This window comes from Phoca vitulina, unplaced genomic scaffold (assembly GCF_004348235.1).
Source record: "Phoca vitulina isolate PV1807 unplaced genomic scaffold, GSC_HSeal_1.0 scaffold13, whole genome shotgun sequence".
Classification (NCBI taxonomy): Eukaryota; Metazoa; Chordata; class Mammalia; order Carnivora; family Phocidae; genus Phoca; species Phoca vitulina.
The window spans coordinates 40,139,106-40,159,498 of record NW_022589716.1 but is presented as its reverse complement, the minus strand read 5'-3'; the positions used below and the strand labels follow the sequence as shown (position 1 = coordinate 40,159,498).

The 20,393-nt window shown below is 45.7% G+C and overlaps 2 protein-coding genes across 3 annotated transcripts in view; both read right to left on the bottom strand.

The window, feature by feature from the left end:
- Positions 1–3,714, bottom strand: part of TATDN2 (TatD DNase domain containing 2) — a 28,408-nt gene extending 24,694 nt beyond the window's left edge. The window contains exons 1-2 of one of the 2 annotated variants that reach the window (XR_004300394.1): positions 3,306–3,714; positions 2,781–3,191 (exon numbers count right to left, since the gene is read on the bottom strand). Coding sequence is in view for 1 of the 2 variants with exons in the window: in XM_032411920.1 (XP_032267811.1) it covers positions 2,781–3,185 (405 nt within the window). In the remaining variant the exon portion in view is untranslated. The remainder of the gene's footprint in view (positions 1–2,780; positions 3,192–3,305) is intronic. The other variant, XM_032411920.1, reaches the window with a different exon arrangement.
- A 2,559-nt stretch (positions 3,715–6,273) lies between these two features.
- Positions 6,274–20,393, bottom strand: part of IRAK2 (interleukin 1 receptor associated kinase 2) — a 60,212-nt gene continuing 46,092 nt past the window's right edge. The window contains exons 11-13 of the mRNA XM_032411919.1: positions 12,709–12,909; positions 8,493–8,778; positions 6,274–7,347 (exon numbers count right to left, since the gene is read on the bottom strand). Of these exons, the coding sequence (XP_032267810.1) occupies positions 7,235–7,347; positions 8,493–8,778; positions 12,709–12,909 (600 nt within the window). The 3' untranslated portion in view covers positions 6,274–7,234. The remainder of the gene's footprint in view (positions 7,348–8,492; positions 8,779–12,708; positions 12,910–20,393) is intronic.

Here is a 20,393-nt window from a genome sequence, read left to right as displayed (position 1 = left end):
CCCAAGAGAGCTCCCCTGCCCCCCTCTGCCATGTGAGGACAGAAGGAGAAATCTACAAACCAGAAAAGGGCCCTCATTTGACCATGCTGGCCCCCTGATCTCAGACTTCCAGGCTCCAAAACTATAAGAAATAAATTTCTATTATTTATAAGCTACCCAGTCTGTGGCATTGTTACCAAAGCCAGAACATTCCCCTCTGAATATTCTGTGACCTGGCCGAGACCTCTGTGCTGAAGGTGGGGAGGAGACAGATAATGGGGGACCCACACACAAAGCCAAGTGTTTACCCCTCAAAATTTACAGAGCAAATGCAGAACAGGTAGATAGGTGGGTAAAAGTAGGAATGAGGGGACCTTAGAAGGACCAAGGGGGAGAACATCCTGTTTTTGTGAGTGCCACTGGGCTGTGATTGCTGACAGTACTCAGGACTTACTAGAAAAACAAGCTGGACATGACTGCAGAGTATGAGGGGAAGAGGTGCAGACTGAGAATAAGAAAGGCATTTTGTAATTCATCAAGATGAGTCAAGTACTGTACCTTGTTTTCAAACTAACACTAAAGGGCAGAGCCCTTAGCAGTGCTAGAGAAGGACAATTTGAATTAATAATATCAACATCCCCATATTCTATCCTCACTCAATATGAGTGATCTTTCAAAAATGCACATCTGCCTTCCCTGTGTATAGAACTCTACATAACTCTTTAATGGCTTGGAGTAAAATCCAAATTCCCTTGCCTACTAAAGCCCCGTTGCAATCGGCCCCCTACCTAGCTCTCTAGTCTCCATTCTGGGCTCTTATGCTCCACACACCACATCATGAGGCAGTCTTGTGACTTCTCAAGCCCGCCCACCAGGATGTGTTCCCCTTAGAAGCAGTCTCACGGCTCCACAATCCAACAGAGTACTTGACACCCAGTAACCCTCAAGAGCTTACTGACTAAAAGCAAGGCACTAACCCCACAACCTCTGACACAGGACTGGACTACTCACTGCTCCATGCTTAACCATTTAAATTGATTTTGGCAAAAAACACCCCTTAGGCCTAAATAAGATAAAGATGGGCCCATGATAGAATTAGACCCACCTGGATTAAAGGCTATTCCTTCAAATCTTGGTTCCTGGTCTGCAGGTCACCCTGAGCCAGGGATGCAGTACACCTGGAAGACTAGGCAGATTCCTACCCTTCTTGGAAGGCTTCATTCTATCTCTAATTGTCACTGAAGTCAAATGTAATCAATCGAGATTATTTCATGCTGTGCCCAAATCAAGTGGAAAAACTGTATCAAGAAGGGTTAATGACAAGATTAAATTGTATGGGCAAAGCCCCATATTTACTTGATTTACCTGTGAGTCATATTCAATATGTATTTTTATGCTAAAGACAAAGCTTTTGAAATCACTGTTAAAAAAAAAAAAAATCCAGGGGTGCCTGGGTGGCTCAATCGGTTAAACGTCAGCCTTCAGCTCAGGTCATGATCCCAGGGTCCAGGGATTGAGGCCCACGTTGGGCTCCCTGCTCCGCAAGGAGTCTGCTTCTCCCTCTGCCCCTCATCCCGATCGTGCTCTCTCTCTCTAAAATAAATAAATAAAATCTTTGAGAAAAAAAAAAACGATGTGCCATAAAGAGTTCTGTGAGGTCCACGGTGAGAACACTTGGAGCACTTCACCTAAGAGTTCCCCAGGATAAACAGCCAAGGACAGCCTAGTTTCTCAGCTCCACATAATTTAACCACGCAGAAGTTTAGAGACATGTTCCTTAGTGCCTTTTTTCACTGCTTTGTAAGATCACTTTATCTGAAGGCAGCCCATCTCACCCAACTAAGACTTTCCCTCCACTCTTCCTCATACAAAACTCCTCACCTCTTAAGGCCCAGAGCTCCAAACCCGGAATACAAACTAAGAGGGCAGTGATCTGTTTTGTTACCTGAGAATCCCAAGCAACTAGAACTCTCCTGGAATGATCTAGGCCCTCAGTAAATATTTGTTCAAAATAGGAGACTGAAAAAGGGGATGAAGCTCACACTTGGGCCGGCAACGTTAGCTAGTACTCTCTCACCGGGAAAACAGCCAACTATGAGAGATGAATTGCATTTGCTTCTATTTCTCACAGACTCATGTTCAACTTTCCCTCACTGGGAAAATTTTATCCTTTTTTAAGTTCACATAAAACGAAACAGTGGAGGAAATGTACCTCCTCTGAGAAACCCTCCTGCATGTTCCCAATGGGGAACTAAATGTTTAAGCTCCAAAACAAACTCTACCCTACCCACCAAGCAAAACCCCAAGGTGCTAGAAACTGTAACTTCAGTAAAAAGCTACACCAAGAACCAAATTCTTATTCTCAGTTCTGTGACTCAGATAAGTTCAAAGTACAAGGGCTCAATTCCTTAAATTTACAACTGAAATAAATAGGTCTGTGTCTCCTGAGCAGGCAATGCACCTTCTACGGCGGTTATCCTCCAGCCTGGTTGGCTGCACATTACAATTTACTGGAGGAGCATTTACAAATCTAGAAACCCAGACCACACCCCAGCCCAATTAAATGGGAATGAGAAGCAGGCACAAACCTCCCAAGTAGTTTTAAAGTGCTGCCAAGTTTGAAAACTACCTCTCTATGGCACTGTAGGCCACCCCCCTTGGTCCGCCGGGTTTGTGATAAGCAGACCTCTGGGAAGACCCCAAAGATCTTGAAGGACACGACCCTTTTTAGTCTCCTTCCACCAACAGCTCAAGCCACGTGGAAGGGGCTTCACCGATTCCAAGGCGTCGCAGCCACCTACCTTAAGGCTGCAGGCTTCCTCCTCTAGAGAAGCCATTTCTTCTGGAGAGGGGTTGACAGGGCGAAGAGGGGATCCCTCTGACGAAAGGAATCCCCGTGTGCTCCGAATCAGGCAGCCTTTGGCGGCAGCCCCGCCCACACCTGCGCCGGAAGAATGCGAGGAGAAGGAGGAATTTCTGCGGCAGGATGAGCCCCGGGGCAACCTCGGCGTGCAGGCCACATCGTCCTCCTTCTGGACTTTCAGGCGCTTGGGGCTGCTGGTCCCTCCTGAACGCGACGCAGAGCTAGGAGCTGGCCGGCTGGAGGGGGCCACATCACTGGGCTCCCGGAGGCAGCTGCGCTTACGGGGACACCCTTCTGAAGTGCTGCTCCAGTGGTACTTGACCTTGCGCCGCTCCGACGCCATGGGCACCTGCAAGGTAAAGAGGGGGCCTGGATTCCAACACCAGCCCTCTTCAGACTCCCGCCACCCTGGGTCCCCTGGGGGAGGGTAAGCCAGAAGGTCAGAGTCAGGGGCCTCACTGACCTTTCCCCCTTCTTTCCACTGCCCATCACAGTTCTCAAGGTTTCGGAGATGCCAACGCGCTTCGCCTTAGTCAAAACGATCCGAGATTTACTAAGGGCGTCGGTTTGGTTTCCAAACCCACAACGTGCTTCCGCGATCACCAAGCGCTTCAGTTTGCACAGCGCTCCTAGGGAGATGTCAAAGCGCTTCCGGGATTACAAAGCGCTTCGATTTAGTTTGCAATACAGAGCCCTTCGGGGATGTCAAAGCGCTTCAAAAGACTACAAGGCGCTTTAGAGTCCACACATGGCGACCGGACCCGCAGCCTTTGGCGGGCGCTTGGCCCAGAGGCCCGGAATGCCGAGGGCGGGCCGCAGGGCAGGGCCAGACCCGGCGCGCAGCCCGCCCTGCTCCCGCGGCCCCGCCGACCAGCCCCGGGCCCGAGGGGCCGAGGCGCCCCTCAGGAGCCGGCGGTGCCGCGCTCGGCCGCCACGGGACACCCTCCGGCTCGCCCGGCCGCCCCTTCCGTCCCTGCCGCCGCAGCCCAGACGTCGGCCCCGCCGCCCCCACGGCCCGAACGTCCCTCCCCGGCCGCCTGCTCGCCTCCCGCCCCAGTCCTGCAGCCCCCGCTCGGCCTCCGCCCGAGCTCCGGCCACACCGGCCTCCGCCGCGCCCGCCTCCCGGAACGAGCCCTGCGGCCCGCGGCCGGGCGTGCGGCGGGGGCGGGCCTTGCGCAGAACGGAGGGCACCCATTGCTCGAATCGGCAAGGGGCGGGACTCCGAGCAAGACGGAGCTCGCCTGTTGGCCAGGAGGCTTGGAGGCATTGGTCGGAAGCAAGGCGGGGCGGAGCCACTCACGTGGGCCAGAAGAGCGCGAAGCTAGGCAGGGCCGCAGTTCCCCCAGCCAGCCTTCCATGGGGTTGGGGGCGTCGGCCGACCCTCTTCCCAGAGTGACGCTCCCCGCTGCTCAGCGTTTTGCCGCTTAGCCAGACGGGTTCAGATCCCTATCCTTTCCTCGAACCCCCACCAACATCCTGACCCCATTTGCAGAGCAGGAAACTGTGGCTGAGAGAGACCAAGTGACACACCCAGAAAGTGGCAGAGTCGGAAGTTAGGAGCCACAGGAAAAAAAGGCTACACAAAAATGTAAAATGTAAAATTTTTGCGGGGCAAAAAATATCAAAGTTGAAAGACAAGTTACAAACTTAATAAAATATTCGCAACACATGACAAAGGGCTGATGTCCTTACTATGTAAAAACTTTTGTTTTTTAAGATTTTATTTATTTAACAGACAGAAAGAGGGCAGGAGCAGGGGGGAAGCGGCAAAGGGATCGGGAGAAGCAGACTCCCCGCCGAGCAGGGAGCCTGATGTGGGGTCGATCCCAGGACCCTGAGATCATGACCTGAGCACAAGGCAGACTCTTAACCTACTGAGCCACTCAGGTAGGGTGAGAAAGATGAAAGATGAAACTTTCTTTATGGGATACTTAGGTATTAAAATGGAAACATGCTAACTGGAATTAAAATAAAACCTTAAAAAAATAAAATGGAAACAGAAATGAACCAAGGAACAGACGCAAATTACAAAAAGGCTCTTTAATATGTGAAAAAAAAAATGGCTCCACCTGTCACTTAAAAATACAAGTAAAATTATAAATTTTTACCTATTAAATTGTCAGTGATCAAAAAGCATGATAATACTCTTTGTAGCTGAGGATGTGGGGAAATGCATTCCCAGACCTGATTCAGTGTAAATTGGTACAACCTCTTTGGAAGGCAGCACCCTTTGAAGTTACAAGAATGAAAAACCACCTCAAAATCCAGCATTGGAACCTAGTCCTACAAATTGTGGAATATCCTTAGAAAGGAATACCAGGCAAAAAGACTAAAGTAATCCAAAAGTATTACTGAGGAAGAATGGCCAAAAAGGATGTGAAAAAATATACCCGTGCTGAAGCCAGAAATTCCAACTGTCTTGAGCTCAATCTAACTCGGTTTTGATTTTCTAATGAAAATCTAATGATTGATTAGATTAGTTAAGCAAAAAGATAAAATTTTCATCATCTTTGGAATGATACCCCAAACCAGGAACAGTGGTTGCCTGTGGGCAGAAGGGAGACACTAAAATCCCAGTGGAAAAAAAAAGGCTTGCTTTCCACCACATAATCGTTTGTACTACTGGATTTTTTTTTGTCATGTGCATTTATTAACTAAAAAAAAGAAAGTCAGGCCTTCCTTCTGAGGATTCATAGAAAGGCATCACAGTGCCCATGAGCCCCTGGAATTGATATACAGAAATGTATATGTACGTTTTTACAGCTTGCTGAGGGGGAAAGGTCTGTAGATTGACAGAAGTGGTTCATTGACCTTGCCACAAATGTCTGAAGCCGTGGTCTGAAATGCAGGTATGTCTAGATAACCATTACCCTATTGGCACTAGCCCTCTACTGCTCAAACAGCCCTGAAAGCACCCTACTCATAACTGTAAGGTGCTTACCACATGCTAGGTCCTGTCTGTGGCATGTAACACACTCTAGTTGAATCCTCACAGCCACCAGAGCTTCAAACAGGGGTGTCAGTACGGATTACTGTCTGCTGGGACTGGAGCCCACTCAGCTCTGTTACATATCAGTACAAAGCTGATCTTGTTCGGGGACTACTGAATGCTTTCATGAAGCAAGATCTTCCCCTTGCCCTGACAAACCCAGGAAAGAGGTACTTTTTATTCTCCCCATTGTATAGATGAAAAACAGAGGCTCAGAGTAACTCCCTAACTTGACCCAAGATCACACAGCTACTAACACCAACATTTATAGCCACCCCCAACTCTTAGGCACTCCGTGATACCCCCTTAACATGGGTCCAGAGCCCTTTTCCAAACAAATTCATCTGGACACAAAACTAATTTCAAGAGATCTGTTGACTTTACGAATGTATTTTTATTTTACAAAAAAAAAATCACTACAGTAGGATTATTTAAAATAGGACACACTGAATTTAAAATAGCATTTGTTTCACAAAAATATTTGCAACATGACTTTTCAGAAAAATACCCAGTCCATAAACCTTAGGTACGTGGAAGAAATATATGTTTAATGTCTTTATTTATTTTATAAAAAAGGATAAGTGCATTTTCAAAGTACTTCTACAACCATGTCTCACCTGTTCCTCCCAACAAGCCAAGGAAGGAAAATGAACAGGTGTTACTTATAAGGAAACCAAGGTTCCAGAAATTAAATAATTGATTTAAATAGCAACAGAACTGGACATAAAACTAGCTCTCTGATTCTTCATTCACCCATAAATAACACATACTCTCAAATTAAAAGCTCCACTAAAAATATTAGCATTAGTGGGATGGGACGATAAAGGTGCTGAGTAGGCATAAATAAATATCTGTGGGTTACAAGATTTCTGAGGGAGACGTGGAAAACCTGCAGAGCTCTTTGCCAGGTGTCTGGCATTTGTCAACTCCAGACTGTGAATTAAGAACTGCATTGGGACACAAGTTGAGAATCTTTCAGGCCATGGAAGTTTGCAGGTCGTTGTCAGCAAATAGGACCCAGAGAGACTTAACTTTGGAAAGTGCAACTGACAATCCTCCCTCAGTTCTTGAGGGGTGTGAGCTGAGTAACAGTATTACCACACACACCCCAAAACCACAAAATTGCCCACATCCTGGGCCTATGGACCAGGGTTTCCGCTTCGGTCTCCTGATCCCCAGCTCTGATTGACAAATCCCAGAAAAAATGATGACTTCATGGATTTTTGTGTCTTGAAAAGCTGAGGTCCCTTCTTCCCTAATTCACTCTGGCAAGATGGAAGCTTCTCTCCCTGGTCCAGGAAAGCTGATGTTTGGTGTTTCCTGGGAGATTATGATTCTGCCTCAGATCTTTTTCTTGATTTGGTGTTTGTCTTTCCAATCGAGGATAAGCTGTGCTCTAGTCATCAGGGGCCAAAAAGCTCAATGCTGTCCAGTTTCCCTTCTTTGTAGAACACAATATTCTCCATCAGTTTCTTTTTGGCCTCATTGATCTCGATTCTCCACGAAGTCTCTGTAGCTGATGTTCAGCAGAAAGTTTAAAGAAAGAACTTCAACAAAAGGCATTCGGAAATAGTTACTATTATTATAGTTCTTAGAAAGTCAGACTTGGTCAGTTTCTCACTTAAATTGGATTTCTGAATCAAGCCCTGAACCTAATGAGCATTTTCATTATTTCTGCCTTTGCAGTGAAGTCCCACCACCTGCCCCCACTTTTCTGAAAGAAGGGGGCTTCCATGCTCCTTCCATGGATGGGAGAGGTTGGGATGAACATTTACACCCCCTCTCTCTTTTCCCTCTTCTCTCCTCCCAGTGGGAGGAGGAGCAATAGGAGTGGTAGAGCCTGGGACATTCATTAAGCCATGTTTACTAGGGGAGAGGGACACTGCATTGAAGAGGCCTCTCAAATTTTTATTTCAGAAGGAAGCCTGGGATATTTGGAAAGGAGAGATAGAGATAGTAAGGGTTTTGACTTGGTCCCTAAGTACAATGGGGAGCCACACAAGGGCTTTAAATAAGAGGTGGCATGAGTTGTTTTTAAAAACCACTCTGGGGGCACCTGGGCAGCTCAGTCATTAAGCATCTGCCTTTGGCTCAGGTCATGATCCCAGGGTCCTGGGATCGAGCCCCGCATCGGGCTCCCTGCTCAGCGGGAAGCCTGCTTCTCCCTCTCCCACTCCCCCTGCTTGTGTTCCCTCTCTCGCTGAGTCTCTCTGTCAAATAAAGAAATAAAATCTTAAAAAAAAAAAAAAGAAAAGAAAAGAAAAAAACCACTCTGAAAATAAAAAATTAAAATAAAATAATAAAATAAAAAATAAAAACGAGGAAGGGAGGATACAGGAAGGCTGTGTGGTCATCCAGCAAGAGGACAGTAACTTAGTTAAGGGGGGAGGGGCGTGAGGCAATGCAGAGAAGCAGATGGAGCTGAGAGATATTTAGGCCAATGAATAGACTAGGTGATGGACTGGACGTAAGGGGCCAGAGAGAGAGGGAGGTATCAAGGATGACCCCCATCCGAGGTTTCTTTGTGTGCAGTCTGGTGGTAGGTGAACGGCTGAATAATCAAGGAAGGCATGAATGAGAGCGATAGAAGGAATAAATGATGAGCTGAGTTAAAGACACATGAATGAGCTTGCATAGGCACTCAGATCTCCACACGCTTACCATCCTGGGGAGGCCTGGCAGAGGCCACAGAGAAGGAGTCTGCCTGCACTCCCGCACAGACCTGCAGCCTGCCTTCTCCATCCTCTGTTGAAGGGAGTGAGGCGGCAGCCCCAGCCCCAGGTGCTACCCTCATGGAGGAGGAGGCCTCGAGGCTGGAATTGTCCACGTCGTCTGTTTCTTCTGGGGTGTTGGAGGAAGAGCCTGTGCCCTCAGAAAGCCCACTCAAAGGGAGCAACGTCTCCTGACCTCTGAGCTGCTTTTCCACAGCCGCTACAGAGCCACACACCTTGGGGAGAGAAGAGACAACAATTCTTTCTGAAATCGGGGCACCTGGATGGCTCAGTCCGTTACGCGTTGGACATTTTATCTCAGCTCAGGTCTTGATCTCAGGATTGTGAGTTCAAGCCCCATGTTGGGCTCCATGCTAGGCATGGAGGCCTACTTTAAAAAAAAAAAAAAAAACCTCTTTCTGAAATCAAAAATCTTACAGATATCCCAGGCCTCCGGAGAGACAATGAAGAATCCAATGTTGATTCATATTGCTTTGTCTGGAAGAACAGCGAAAGCCCTTTGAACAGAGCTGAACTTGCCCCCATCCACCCTAGCCATAGATGAGAGCACATGACCAAGATGGACCAATCACTGTATCCCATTCCTCTGACACGTTAATGATCCAGGTTGGGGCACGTGACCCAAGCTGGCCAATTAGAATCCTTCTCTGGGATTTTTCTACTTAAAGCTTACTGAGGAAGGACTCCTGATTCCTTTCTAGTGGTTGACCCAGGCTTTCCACCCACAAAGAAAACCCATTCACAGTAGGAAAAAATAGAGACCCCTATAAAGAATAAAGCAGGGGCAAGAGATGGAGAAGTGGGGCACAAGCACAGAGACACAGATAAATGCACCTTTGCTGGTGGAGACCCTGTGTCTAGCTGGCCTAGCAATGCCTGTCCTGTCTGCTGATTGGTTACATGAGCCAATAAATTCATTCATTAATTTATCGTTCATTCACTCATTCATATACTCCCTCTCAATCTCCCTTGCTGTGCGAGTGTGTGTGTGTGTGTGTGAGAGAGAGAGAGACTAAGAGTTTGACCTGAGTTCTATCACTTTGAACTGGAAATGCCCTAAGTAATATAGATATTACTTGCCCTTGAGGGCGTTTCTAATTAGGGAGGTTAGGAAATCAGAAGGAGGCAGGGAAGGAATGTTTCTTCTTTGCACACACACACACACACACACACACACACACAAAGGGCATACAAGCATACCCTTAATAACAATGACACATCTCACTTGCTCAACACCTTTGCAATTTACAAAGAACATTCGACACAAAATGCACAATGAGTTTTCATAGGTTAAAAAATTAAAAGATCAGAGAAGCTGGGGTGCCTGGGTGGCTCTGTCAGTTAAGCGTCTGCCTTTGGCTCAGGTCATGTTCCCAGGGTCCTGGGATCGAGCCCCACATTGGGCTCCCTGCTCAGCGGGAAGCCTGCTTCTCCCTCTGCCTCTGCCTGCAGCTCCCCCTGCTTGTGCTCTCTCTCTCTGTCAAATAAATAAATAAAATCTTTTTAAAAATAAATAAATAAAATAAAGATCAGAGAAGTTAAGTTCCTTGTCTAAGGCTACTCAGCCAGTAGGCAGCAGAGCTGACCACTGACCCTAGACTTACTTGTCTTCAAGTTCATGACCCAGATGACCTCTCATCTTCCTAGTTTGTGAAGTACTGAGGGCAAGGACAATTTCTCATTCCTCTTTGTATACTTCAAATGCCCTATCCCCTTTATTCTACACAACAAATACCTCCACATCCTTCCAAGTCCAGTTCAAATGTCACCTCTTGAGACAAATCTTCACAGTATATGCTCAATAAATATTTGTCAAGCTAAAAGCTACATTCCCTTGCAGCTATGTGTGGCCATGTCACTAGATTATGGCCTATGGAGTGTGAGAAGAAGTGATGTGTGCATTTCCAGGTCACACCTTTAAAAGGTAGGGAGTGGGGATGCCTGGGTGGCTCAGTCAGTTAAGAGTCTGCCTTTGCTCAGGTCATGATCCCAGGGTCCTTGCTCAGTGGGGAGCCTGCTTCTCCCTCTGCCTGCTGCTTCCCCTGCTGTGCTCTCTCTCTCTGACAAATAAATATATAAAATCTTAAAAAAAAAAGTGGGGGCGGGGTAGGGAGTGTGTTCTCTTTCTCTTAACCCCCTGTTCAGTGGCTGGAATGCAGATGTGATGGCCTGAGCTAGAGCAGCCATCTTAGACTCTGAACTGGAAGCCACACAGTAAGGACAGCAGAGCAACAATACAAAGGGAACCTGGGGTCCCCAATAAAGTGGCACTGTCACATCACCTCTGAACTGCCTACAGTCAAGGGGTTAAGCTAAAGAGAATAAACTTCTATCTCATTTAAAACACTGGATTTTGGAGTCTCCTCATTATAACAGCTTCTTTGAGTGTCCTTTAACTGAGACAATGAACAAAAGAACAAAATAAATGAAGACAGGAAAGCCTGAAAGAAGGAATAAGTGGTTAGGGGAGAGAGATCTTTTCAGAACATAAATCTGATTATGTCTTGCCCCTGCTTCAAACCCCTAGTGTCTTCCTCAAAATCTTAACTGTGCCTGCAAAGCCCTCAATTACAGGGCTCCTCCTTCCTCAGGAGCCCCACCACAAGCCACTCTTCCCCGTACTTTTTGTTCTAGCCACTCTGACCTTCCAGACCCTTGACCAAGCCAGGCTTTCTCTCACCTCAGGCCATTTGCATGAGCTGTTCCGTCTGCTTGGATTGCTCTTTATCTGCTTACACATCACTTCCTCAGGGAAAGTCCCCCTGGGTGGGGCCCCATCACATGCTATCCCAATGCTCCCCACCTAGATGATTACTGTGCATTGTCTGAGAGCTTCAGGAAAGTAGAACTGGGCCTGCCTTGTTCACCGATTTATCCCCTGGGGCCCAGCACACAAGTGCTGAATGACTGGCTGAATGCTGTACTACTCAGGCACTGAGGGAACAGCCCCGGTGAAGAACAATGACTTGGATCTTGAGTCGCGGGTCTCTAGCTCCTGCCACGTCATACTGCAAGATGGTGAACAAGGGAATGAACCAGGTGTCCAGAGGGCTCTGACAGAAACTCACTCTGTGGCCTCATCTTCTCTTCTCTGGAACTTTACTTCCTATAAAATGGCAGGCTAGGGCTACAGCAGTGGTGTTTGAAGATTTTTTTTTTTCAGCTACTAAAACTTCCCTCAGATAAAATACTGAGAATCCAATATGATTATGTGAAGTGAAAGGGGGTGTCTGGTGGTAGTCATGCGTGGGGCCTGCAGCTCCCCAAGCCCTCTTGCTGACGAAAGCAATTTCTGAGGTAACCTCAAGTCGCTCCTCTCTGCCAGACACCACTTGAAAATTACTCAGCTAGATGGCCTCAAAGAGTCCTCTCAGGCAGCTATTTGGTCCTTAGAAATATCTAGCGGTGGTGCCCAAATTTACACATGTTACCATGGAAACCACCACTATATATCCCATCCATAGGAAAATGTTTTATTTCCTAATGTGGTTGATTTCTGGGGTATCTGCCTAAGCCCAGGGGCTAAAGATGCTCCCTTCCTCTGGGCCTTAGCCCTTTCCACCTTTCTGGGGTAGACCCCCTGACCACTAGGTTTATATACTGGACCCCACTCCCCTCACCTTACCTGATTGGCCAACAGGTAGACTACTGACTCTAGGTAGGCCAAACAGGCTCTCTCAATGAGAAATTGGAATTGGGACCTGGAGACCTGATCGCTCAGTGGGGGTAGAACTATAACATATAAACAATACAGACAGCCATATCCCCTAGCCAAGAGGATAGAGGCAAGGAAAAGGGAGTCTACAGACAAGAGAGGAGGAATCAAGCAGATTCAGAGAAAGCAGTGTTCTGTTAACATCTGAGCCCGGGATCCTGGGCCCCCCAAGGCCCGCAGCACACCACCCTCAGGCTCCTGAGCTACCCTTACCCATTCGCTTCCCTACTTTGCTTCTATGAGCTCCAGTACGAGCTGTTGCTTGCAACCAAATACAGCCCTGGTTTGTGAAGTGACTTCTAGGTAAAGGCCTCAACCCTGAGCCATACCCCAGTTCCTGGTAAAGCAGAACCATGCGGCCACCAGGACAGGAGGCCCACCCAACCCAGGGCAGGGCCCATGGCCGGGTCGGGCTGAGAAAGAGGCTCACCTCAGCCAAGCTGGCGTTCCGCCTCCTCAGGCAGAGGCAGGCGGCCATGGCCAAGGCCTCGGCGCAGTCGTCCAGCAGCCGCCCGGCTCCCTTCTCCAGGTACTTCCGGCAGATCTCCTTAGCCATCACTGTTTCCACGCCCGTCTTCCTGCCGCACAGCGAGGTGCTGCTGCTGGGGATTGCACTGAGGAGTAAATCCTTCTGCGGGAAGAAGAGGATAAGCATCCCCCTGTGAGCTGCAGAGATGCGGGATTTCACCGCACGTGCCCCAACCGCCCCCGCGACGGCGCCAGACCTGCAAAACCTCGAGGAAACCAGGATTTTAAGAAAGAAATGCAAGGATCCGGGGCGCCTGGGTGGCTCAGTCGTTAAGCGTCTGCCTTTGGCTCGGGTCATGGTCCCAGGGTCCTGGGATCGAGCCCCACGTCGGGCTCCCTGCTCCGTGGGAAGCCTGCTTCCCCCTCTCCCACTCCCCCTGCTTGTGTTCCCTCTCTCGCTGTCTCTCTGGCAAATAAATAAATAAAATCTTAAAAAAAGAAAGAAAGAAAGAAAGAAATGCAAGGATCCAAGAAACAAGTAAAAAAGCCAGAGCTGGAGAATTGCTAAATTCCCTACACATACAGGGCATTCCATAGTACACTCCACCAAGGCAGGGGCTTAACCTAGGCCTCAGTTGCTTCATCAGGAAAATGGGGATAATAGGATCAACACAAAGATTAAAAGATATAATGCATCTAGGGGCGCCTGGGTGGCTCAGGTCATGATCTCAGGGTCCTGGGATCCAGCAGGGAGTCTGCTTCTCCCTCTCCCTCTGCCCCTCCTACCCACCCCCCCAGCCACCCACTGGTGCTCGAGGGCTCTCTCTCTGAAATAAATAAATAAAATCTTTAAAAAAAAAAAAAGATATAACGCATCTAAAGCATAAAGTGTGACACTTAACACAGAATAAAGGTTCAATAGTCTATTAGTGATAATAATTAATAGTAATAATTAATAGCCACCATTTCTATACTACTACATGCTGGGTACTTTACTTACATTAATAATTTAATCTTATTAACAATTTCAGGCACACTCTTTTATGACATAAAATACACATTTTAGGATGTAGCTTCTGACCCATGCATATTTATTTATTTATTAAAGTTTGAGAAGATTTATTTTTTTTAAGTTTTATTTATTTAAGTAATTTCTACATAAGGTGGGGCTGGAACTCACGACCCTGATATCAAAAGTTGCATGCTCTTCCAAATGAACCAGCCAGGCGCCCCTAACCCATGTATATTTAATAGGAGATCTACTATATAAATATTATGTACACTTACACATATATTTTATAAATTTTGTATTTACATATAAGTTTTATAACATTTTATACTATATAGAAAGCAGGAATTATGCATATAACAGAAGATATGCTACATATTTTTATATAAATTTAAATTTATATTTAAAAATACCTATATTGGGGCGCCTGGGTGGCTCAGTCGTTAAGCGTCTGCCTTTGGCTCGGGTCGTGATCCCAGGGTCCTGGGATCAAGCCCCGCGTCGGGCTCGCTCCTCTGCAGAGAGCTTGCTTCTCCCTCTCCCACTCCCCCTGCTTGTGTTCCCTCTCTCACTGTCTCTCTCTCTGTCAAATAAATAAATAAAATCCTTAGAAAAAAAAATAAATAAAAATAAAAATACATATATTTATGTAAAAATATATAGCATATTTATATAGTATAAATTATGTTTCATAATATTTCATAAGTATAATTTATGTATTTGCAAATATATAAATGTTACAAATACATTAAAGACATTGATTATATATCAAATATATTATAAGGAAATATGTAATTTAATTATGTATAATATTGATATACTATATAGCGCATTAATCTATTATATTAACATATGAAACATTGATATTTATGTTTTTATATTTGTGATATATTTCTTGTGTAAATAATAAAACATTTATATATAAATTTTCCATGTATATTCTATTTGTTATATATGTTTTGTTTTTTGTTTTTTGTTTTTTGAGAGTGAGAGAGCATGAGCAAGAGCACTAGTGAGAGAGCATGAGCAAAGGGAGAGGCAGAGGGAGAGGGAGAAGCAGACTCCCCACTGAGCTTGGAGCCCAACGTGGGGCTCGATCCCAGGACTCCAGGATCATGACCTGAGCCGAAGACAGACGCTTAACCCACTGAGCCACCCAGGGATCCCTCTATTTTCTTTTTTATACCTTCCCGTACTTACTAAATGTTCTACAGGCTTAGAAAATTTTAAATTAAAAGTTTTTTGTTTGTGTTGTTTTTAATGTCAAGAGTTCCCACTTTCCCATCCGTAACTATGGCCATCAGAAACCCCAGATTTTGTGACAATCTGGCACCTGCTGACCTTTCCCATCTCATCTCCTCCCCCTGTGATTCACTGTACTCAGTCACTCTGGCTTCTTTCTGTTCTTGGAAGCACCTAAACTCATCCTGCCCCAGGGCCTTTGCACTTGCTGTTCCCTCTGCCTAGAATGCTCCTCCTCTAAATCTCACTGCATCCTAGTCCCTCACTTCAGTCAGGTCTCTGCTCAGATGTCACCTTCTCCAAGAAGGCTTCCCTGACCTAAAAGACCCCTCTCCCTGCTCCTCCACTCTATCCCCTAACCTTATTTCACATTTCTTTTTTTTTTTTAAGATTTTTTTATTTATTTTTGAGAGAGAGAGAGAGAGCATGAGTGAGAGGGGCATGCAGGGAGCCCAAGCAGGACTTGATCCCAGGACCCCGGGACCATGACCTGAGCTGAAGGCAGACGCCCAACTGACTGAGCCACCCAGGAGCCGCTTATTTCACATTTCTTAATAGCACATCTCACTGGCCTGGAATTACACACATTTCCATTTACTTGAATACGGTTTGCTCTCCCCCACTAGAATGAAAGTTCCAAAAACTTCCTCCTGCTCACCTCTTTATCGCCAAATCCAAAAACAGTGTCTGGCACATAGTAAGTACTTCACAAATGTTTTCACAAATTGTACATACTAACTTATTTTTTAGCTAAGTTTCTTTTCTTTTTTATGTCTTTTTACTATTTTTAACAGAAGTGATTCATTAAATATAAAACTAATTTTTATTGCTTTATACAGATTTTCATAAAAATACATTTACAACTCTGAAAAAAAAGATTATCAGAGATTATCAGGCATGGGCTGCGATATTTGCTTCAAAAACAAAACAAGACAGTCACCACTCTGCCTTAGTTTCCCCATCCAGAAAATGGGTCGTCTGAGGATCCAGTAACACCTACATGCCTGACACTGTAAGGAATTCAATACCTGGAGACTAAAAACCTCCAGCTGGCCATGGTTGCCTCTATGAATACCCTTTTGCACAATTCTTTCATGTGAGCTCTGCCTTAAAAGGTATCATGGTGTTTAAAGTTGATAAATCAAAAAATACCAGGAGAGTGTTATTTTCAGATATAGAGGTTACCACCGTCTGAAACAGAATCAGAAACTGTTCAAAAGGGGCATCTGGGTGGCTCAGTCGGTTAAGTGTCTGCCTTCGGCTCAGGTCATGATCCCAGGGTCCTGGGATCGAGCCCCACAATGGGCTCCTTGCTTCGCGGGGAGCCTGCTTCTCCCTCTCCCTCTGCCTGCTGCTCCCCCTGCTTGTGCTCTCTCTCTCTCTCTCTCTGTCTAATAAATAAAATCTTAAAAAAAAAAAAAAAGAAAAGGAAGAGACTATTCAAAACAACTGGCCTGAAAGAATGATAGAAGCAGAGGCTCACCATCTGACTCCCCCCAGTGAAGTTGTGGATCTCATCTGGCAAGAGTCATCAGGAGATGCTAAGAACACTCAGGGGTAGGGTGATGAAGGAACTTAGGGATGGGGGGAGTCAGCAACTCCACCTGGACCCACTGATGAACCTCAGCACTGGAAGGAGGAGGACCCGCTATGCGCCTCATGTTGTGATGCTGTGGGAAGCACCAGGGACCACCCAGGAAGCAGCACTGATCATGAATCTAACCAAGTCTCAGGACAAGAGGTAGAGAGAAACACGTTAAGAATACCACAAGAATGGGAGGTGGGGGCTGGGTACCTCAGTCAATTGAGCATCTGACTCTTGGTTTTGGCTCAGGTCGTGATCTCAGGGGCATGAGATCGAGCCCCTTAGTTGGGTTCTGTGCTTGGCATGGAGTCTGCTTGAGATTCTCTCTCTCCCTCTGCTTCTGCCCCTTCCCCCACTCACACACGTGTGTGCTTTCTCTCTCTTTCTCTAAATGAATTTTTTTAAGTCTTTAAAAAAAAAAAGAATACCACAAGGATGTAAAAATCCAGAACATGAGAGACTTACAGAACAAATGACTCACTTTATGCAAAAATGCAATGAGATATGGAAAGAAAACATGGGGAGGGGTGCAGTTGGAGAACAGAAGAGTTTCAAGTGCTGCCTGGCTGGCTCAGTCAGAAGAGCATGTGGCTCTTGGTTTCAGAGGTTGTGAGTTCGAGCCCCACATGGGGTGTAGAGATTACTTAAATAATTAAAAAAAAACTTAAAAACTTAAAAAAAAAGCTCTACTCCTCTTCATCAGTTTGAGAGGAAGCACCTTTCCTGACTTGATGTTGAGGCCATTAGAACAGCTGGCTTTTTTTATGTTTCAAGAAACATAGTTATTTGTTTAAAGATGTATTTATTTATTGAGGGGAGGGAGTGGGGGAGGAGCAGAGGGAAACGGAGAGAAAGTCCCAAGCATAAGTCCCAACATAGGGCTTCATCCCACCACCCCAAGATTGTGACCTGAGCTGAAACCAAGAGTCAGATGCTTAACCGACTCTGCCACCCAGGCACCCCTTTTTAATTTTTTTAAATATTTGTAAGAAACATAATTAATGGTAACATGTGGACTTTGTATCGGTTTCAAACAAACCAACTTTAAAAAGCAATTTTTGAGACAACTTGGGAAATTTAAACATGGAATGGGCATTAAATGATATTAAGGAATTAAGAAAACTATTTTATGGGTGGAATAACATAATATCTGGGATATGCTTTAAAATACACACACACATACACACACACACGTTTTTTCATTTACTTATTTGAGAGAGAGTGAACAAGCACAAGCAGGGGGAGCGGCAGGCAGAGGGAGAAGCAGGCTCCCTGCTCAGCGGGGAACCTGCTTCTCCCTCTTCCTCTGCTTGCTGCTCTGCCTACTTGTGCTCTCTCTCTATCTCTCTCTCTGTCAAATAAATAAATAAATAAATAAATAAATAAATAAATAAATTTTTTTAAAAAAGAAATAAGAACAGGAAGCAGGGAGAAGGGACTGACTATAAAGTCACCCAAGGGAATTTTCTGGAATGATGAAAATACTCCATATCTAGATTATGGTGGTGTTGGTTACATAACTGTCCACACTTTCCAAAATTTATACCATTCTGTACACCTCACAAGTGTGAATTATACCTCAACAGAAATGAACGCACATGTCCCCAGTGAGACCCGCACAGAAAAGTACCTAGCAGCCACAGGTGTAACAGTCAAAAACTGGAAACACACCAAATGTCCATCAACAGGTGAGCGGACGCACGGTGGCACATCCCTGCAATGGAACATTACTCAGCAAAACTAAATGAACCATGGACCCACACAAAGACCATGGGACATATCTCAGAATAACCATGCTGAGTGGAAAAATCCAGACACCAAAAGAGCCAACTCTCTCTGATTTCATTTATATGAAAGTCCAGAGAGTGGAACCTCATGCGGTGACAGAAAGCAGATCAGTGGCGGCAGGGGATGGCAGGGTCTGGGAGGGGCGGGAGGGCAGGATTACCAAGGAGAAGAGGTAACTTCCAGGGTAGTAGGCACGGTCAGGAACATGACTTGGTGAAGATTTCACAGATATATACATATGTCAAAATTGATCACGTTATACACTTCATTCTCACTACTTATAAACATTATAAACTTATTTATAAATAATTTCATGGAATTACCAGGGTGTGTCATTATACTGTAATTTCCCTCACCACCTCCCAACTGACAGATATTTTACTTGTTTGTAGCTGTTTTCTAACATAAATAACGCTACAGTGAACAGCCGTGTCCGTCTTTCCTCCCTTGTATGTATGTGTCCCTTTGTATAAGTGAAATGACCGCATCAGAAGGCACACCCATGTTAAACTTCGATGGAAACCACCCGATGACCTTTGGAAAACACTGTGGCCACAAACACTCCCCCGAGGGTGGAAGAGAGGCCTGCTTCTTCCCACCACTAGGTGCTAGCAGTTTTCATCTCTGATTTGAATCTTAATAACATGCTCAATCTTCATTTTTTTATTAAGGTTTTTTAAAAAAATTCTATCCTCCACATTTTTTTAAAGTAAACTCTACGCCCACCATGGGGCTTGAACTCACGACCCCAAGATCAAGAGTCACGTGCTCCACTGACTAAGCCAGCCAGGCGCCCCCTACTCCACATTTTTAGAAACCATCAACAAAAACACCTTCTAGGAAATTTCACATAAGTATCTCAAAAGACTCCGCTTGCGACGTTCATCTAGGGAGACCCAGAGAACTGTTAGGGAATTCACCCCAAGAAAACCGTCAGAATATGAGAAACCACCTCAAACTGCCCCAAACCACATCTGAGGTGCTGAAACCCACCTCTTTGTAATATCTGGGGCCCAGTCTCCAAAAGTGGAATGACTTTCTGTGGGTAGGAAGGCCTTCAGCTCCCCACCCCAGGGCCCAAGGGATGTTTTGCGGGCCCAGTCACCAAAAAAAAGCCAGCTGATCTAATGGCCTCAACATCAAGTCAGGAAAGGTGCTTCCTTTCAAATTGATGAAGAGTAGAGCTTTCACAGGATTTGGAACTCTGCAGAAGACATGGGTTCAAATCCCAGTTCCACCACTGATCTCACTGTTGGGGGGGGGGGGCGTGACACAAGTCTCTTCACCTTGGCCTTAGTTTTCTCATCTGCAAAATGGGGATGATAATAATCCTGAATTCATATGGCTGGACTGTCATGAGAATTAAACAGTCAGCAGAGTGTCAGGGTTAAGAACTCTGGAGCTGCAGGGCGCCTGGGTGGCTCAGTTGGTTAAGCGACTGCCTTCGGCTCAGGTCATGATCCTGGAGTCCTGGGATCGAGTCCCACATCGGGCTCCCAGCTCAGCGGCGAGCCTGCTTCTCCCTCTGACCTTCTCCCCTCTCATGCTGTTTCTCTCTCTCTCGCTCTCTAATACATAAATAAATAAAATCTTTAAAAAAAAAAAAAAAAAGAACTCAGGAGCTGCAGTCCAGAAGACCTGACATGGAAGTCCGTCTCTGCCACTTAGCAAAGCCGAGATCTCGGGTGAACCTCGGAGCCTGCTTGTTCAAGGGCAGGTGAACATCATGACCCTGTCAATCTCGGGGGGATTTTGTGATGACTTAGAAAGATAATATATGTAAAGTGCCAAACACAGAGTCTGGCTCCGCTGTTATATTTTTGAAATGACCCTGTATGTGTATATATGTGAATGATAGTTCTTTGAACCCACAAAATGAAAATTATTGCTTTTATTATAGGAACCTGTTAAAGAGGGCTGACTTTTACCAACTTGAAGACAAATCCTATTTGATTGCCAGATGTGTAAAGAGAAGAAACGGGATTCCCCTAAACATTCTAACTTCTCTTATCATGAACTTGGC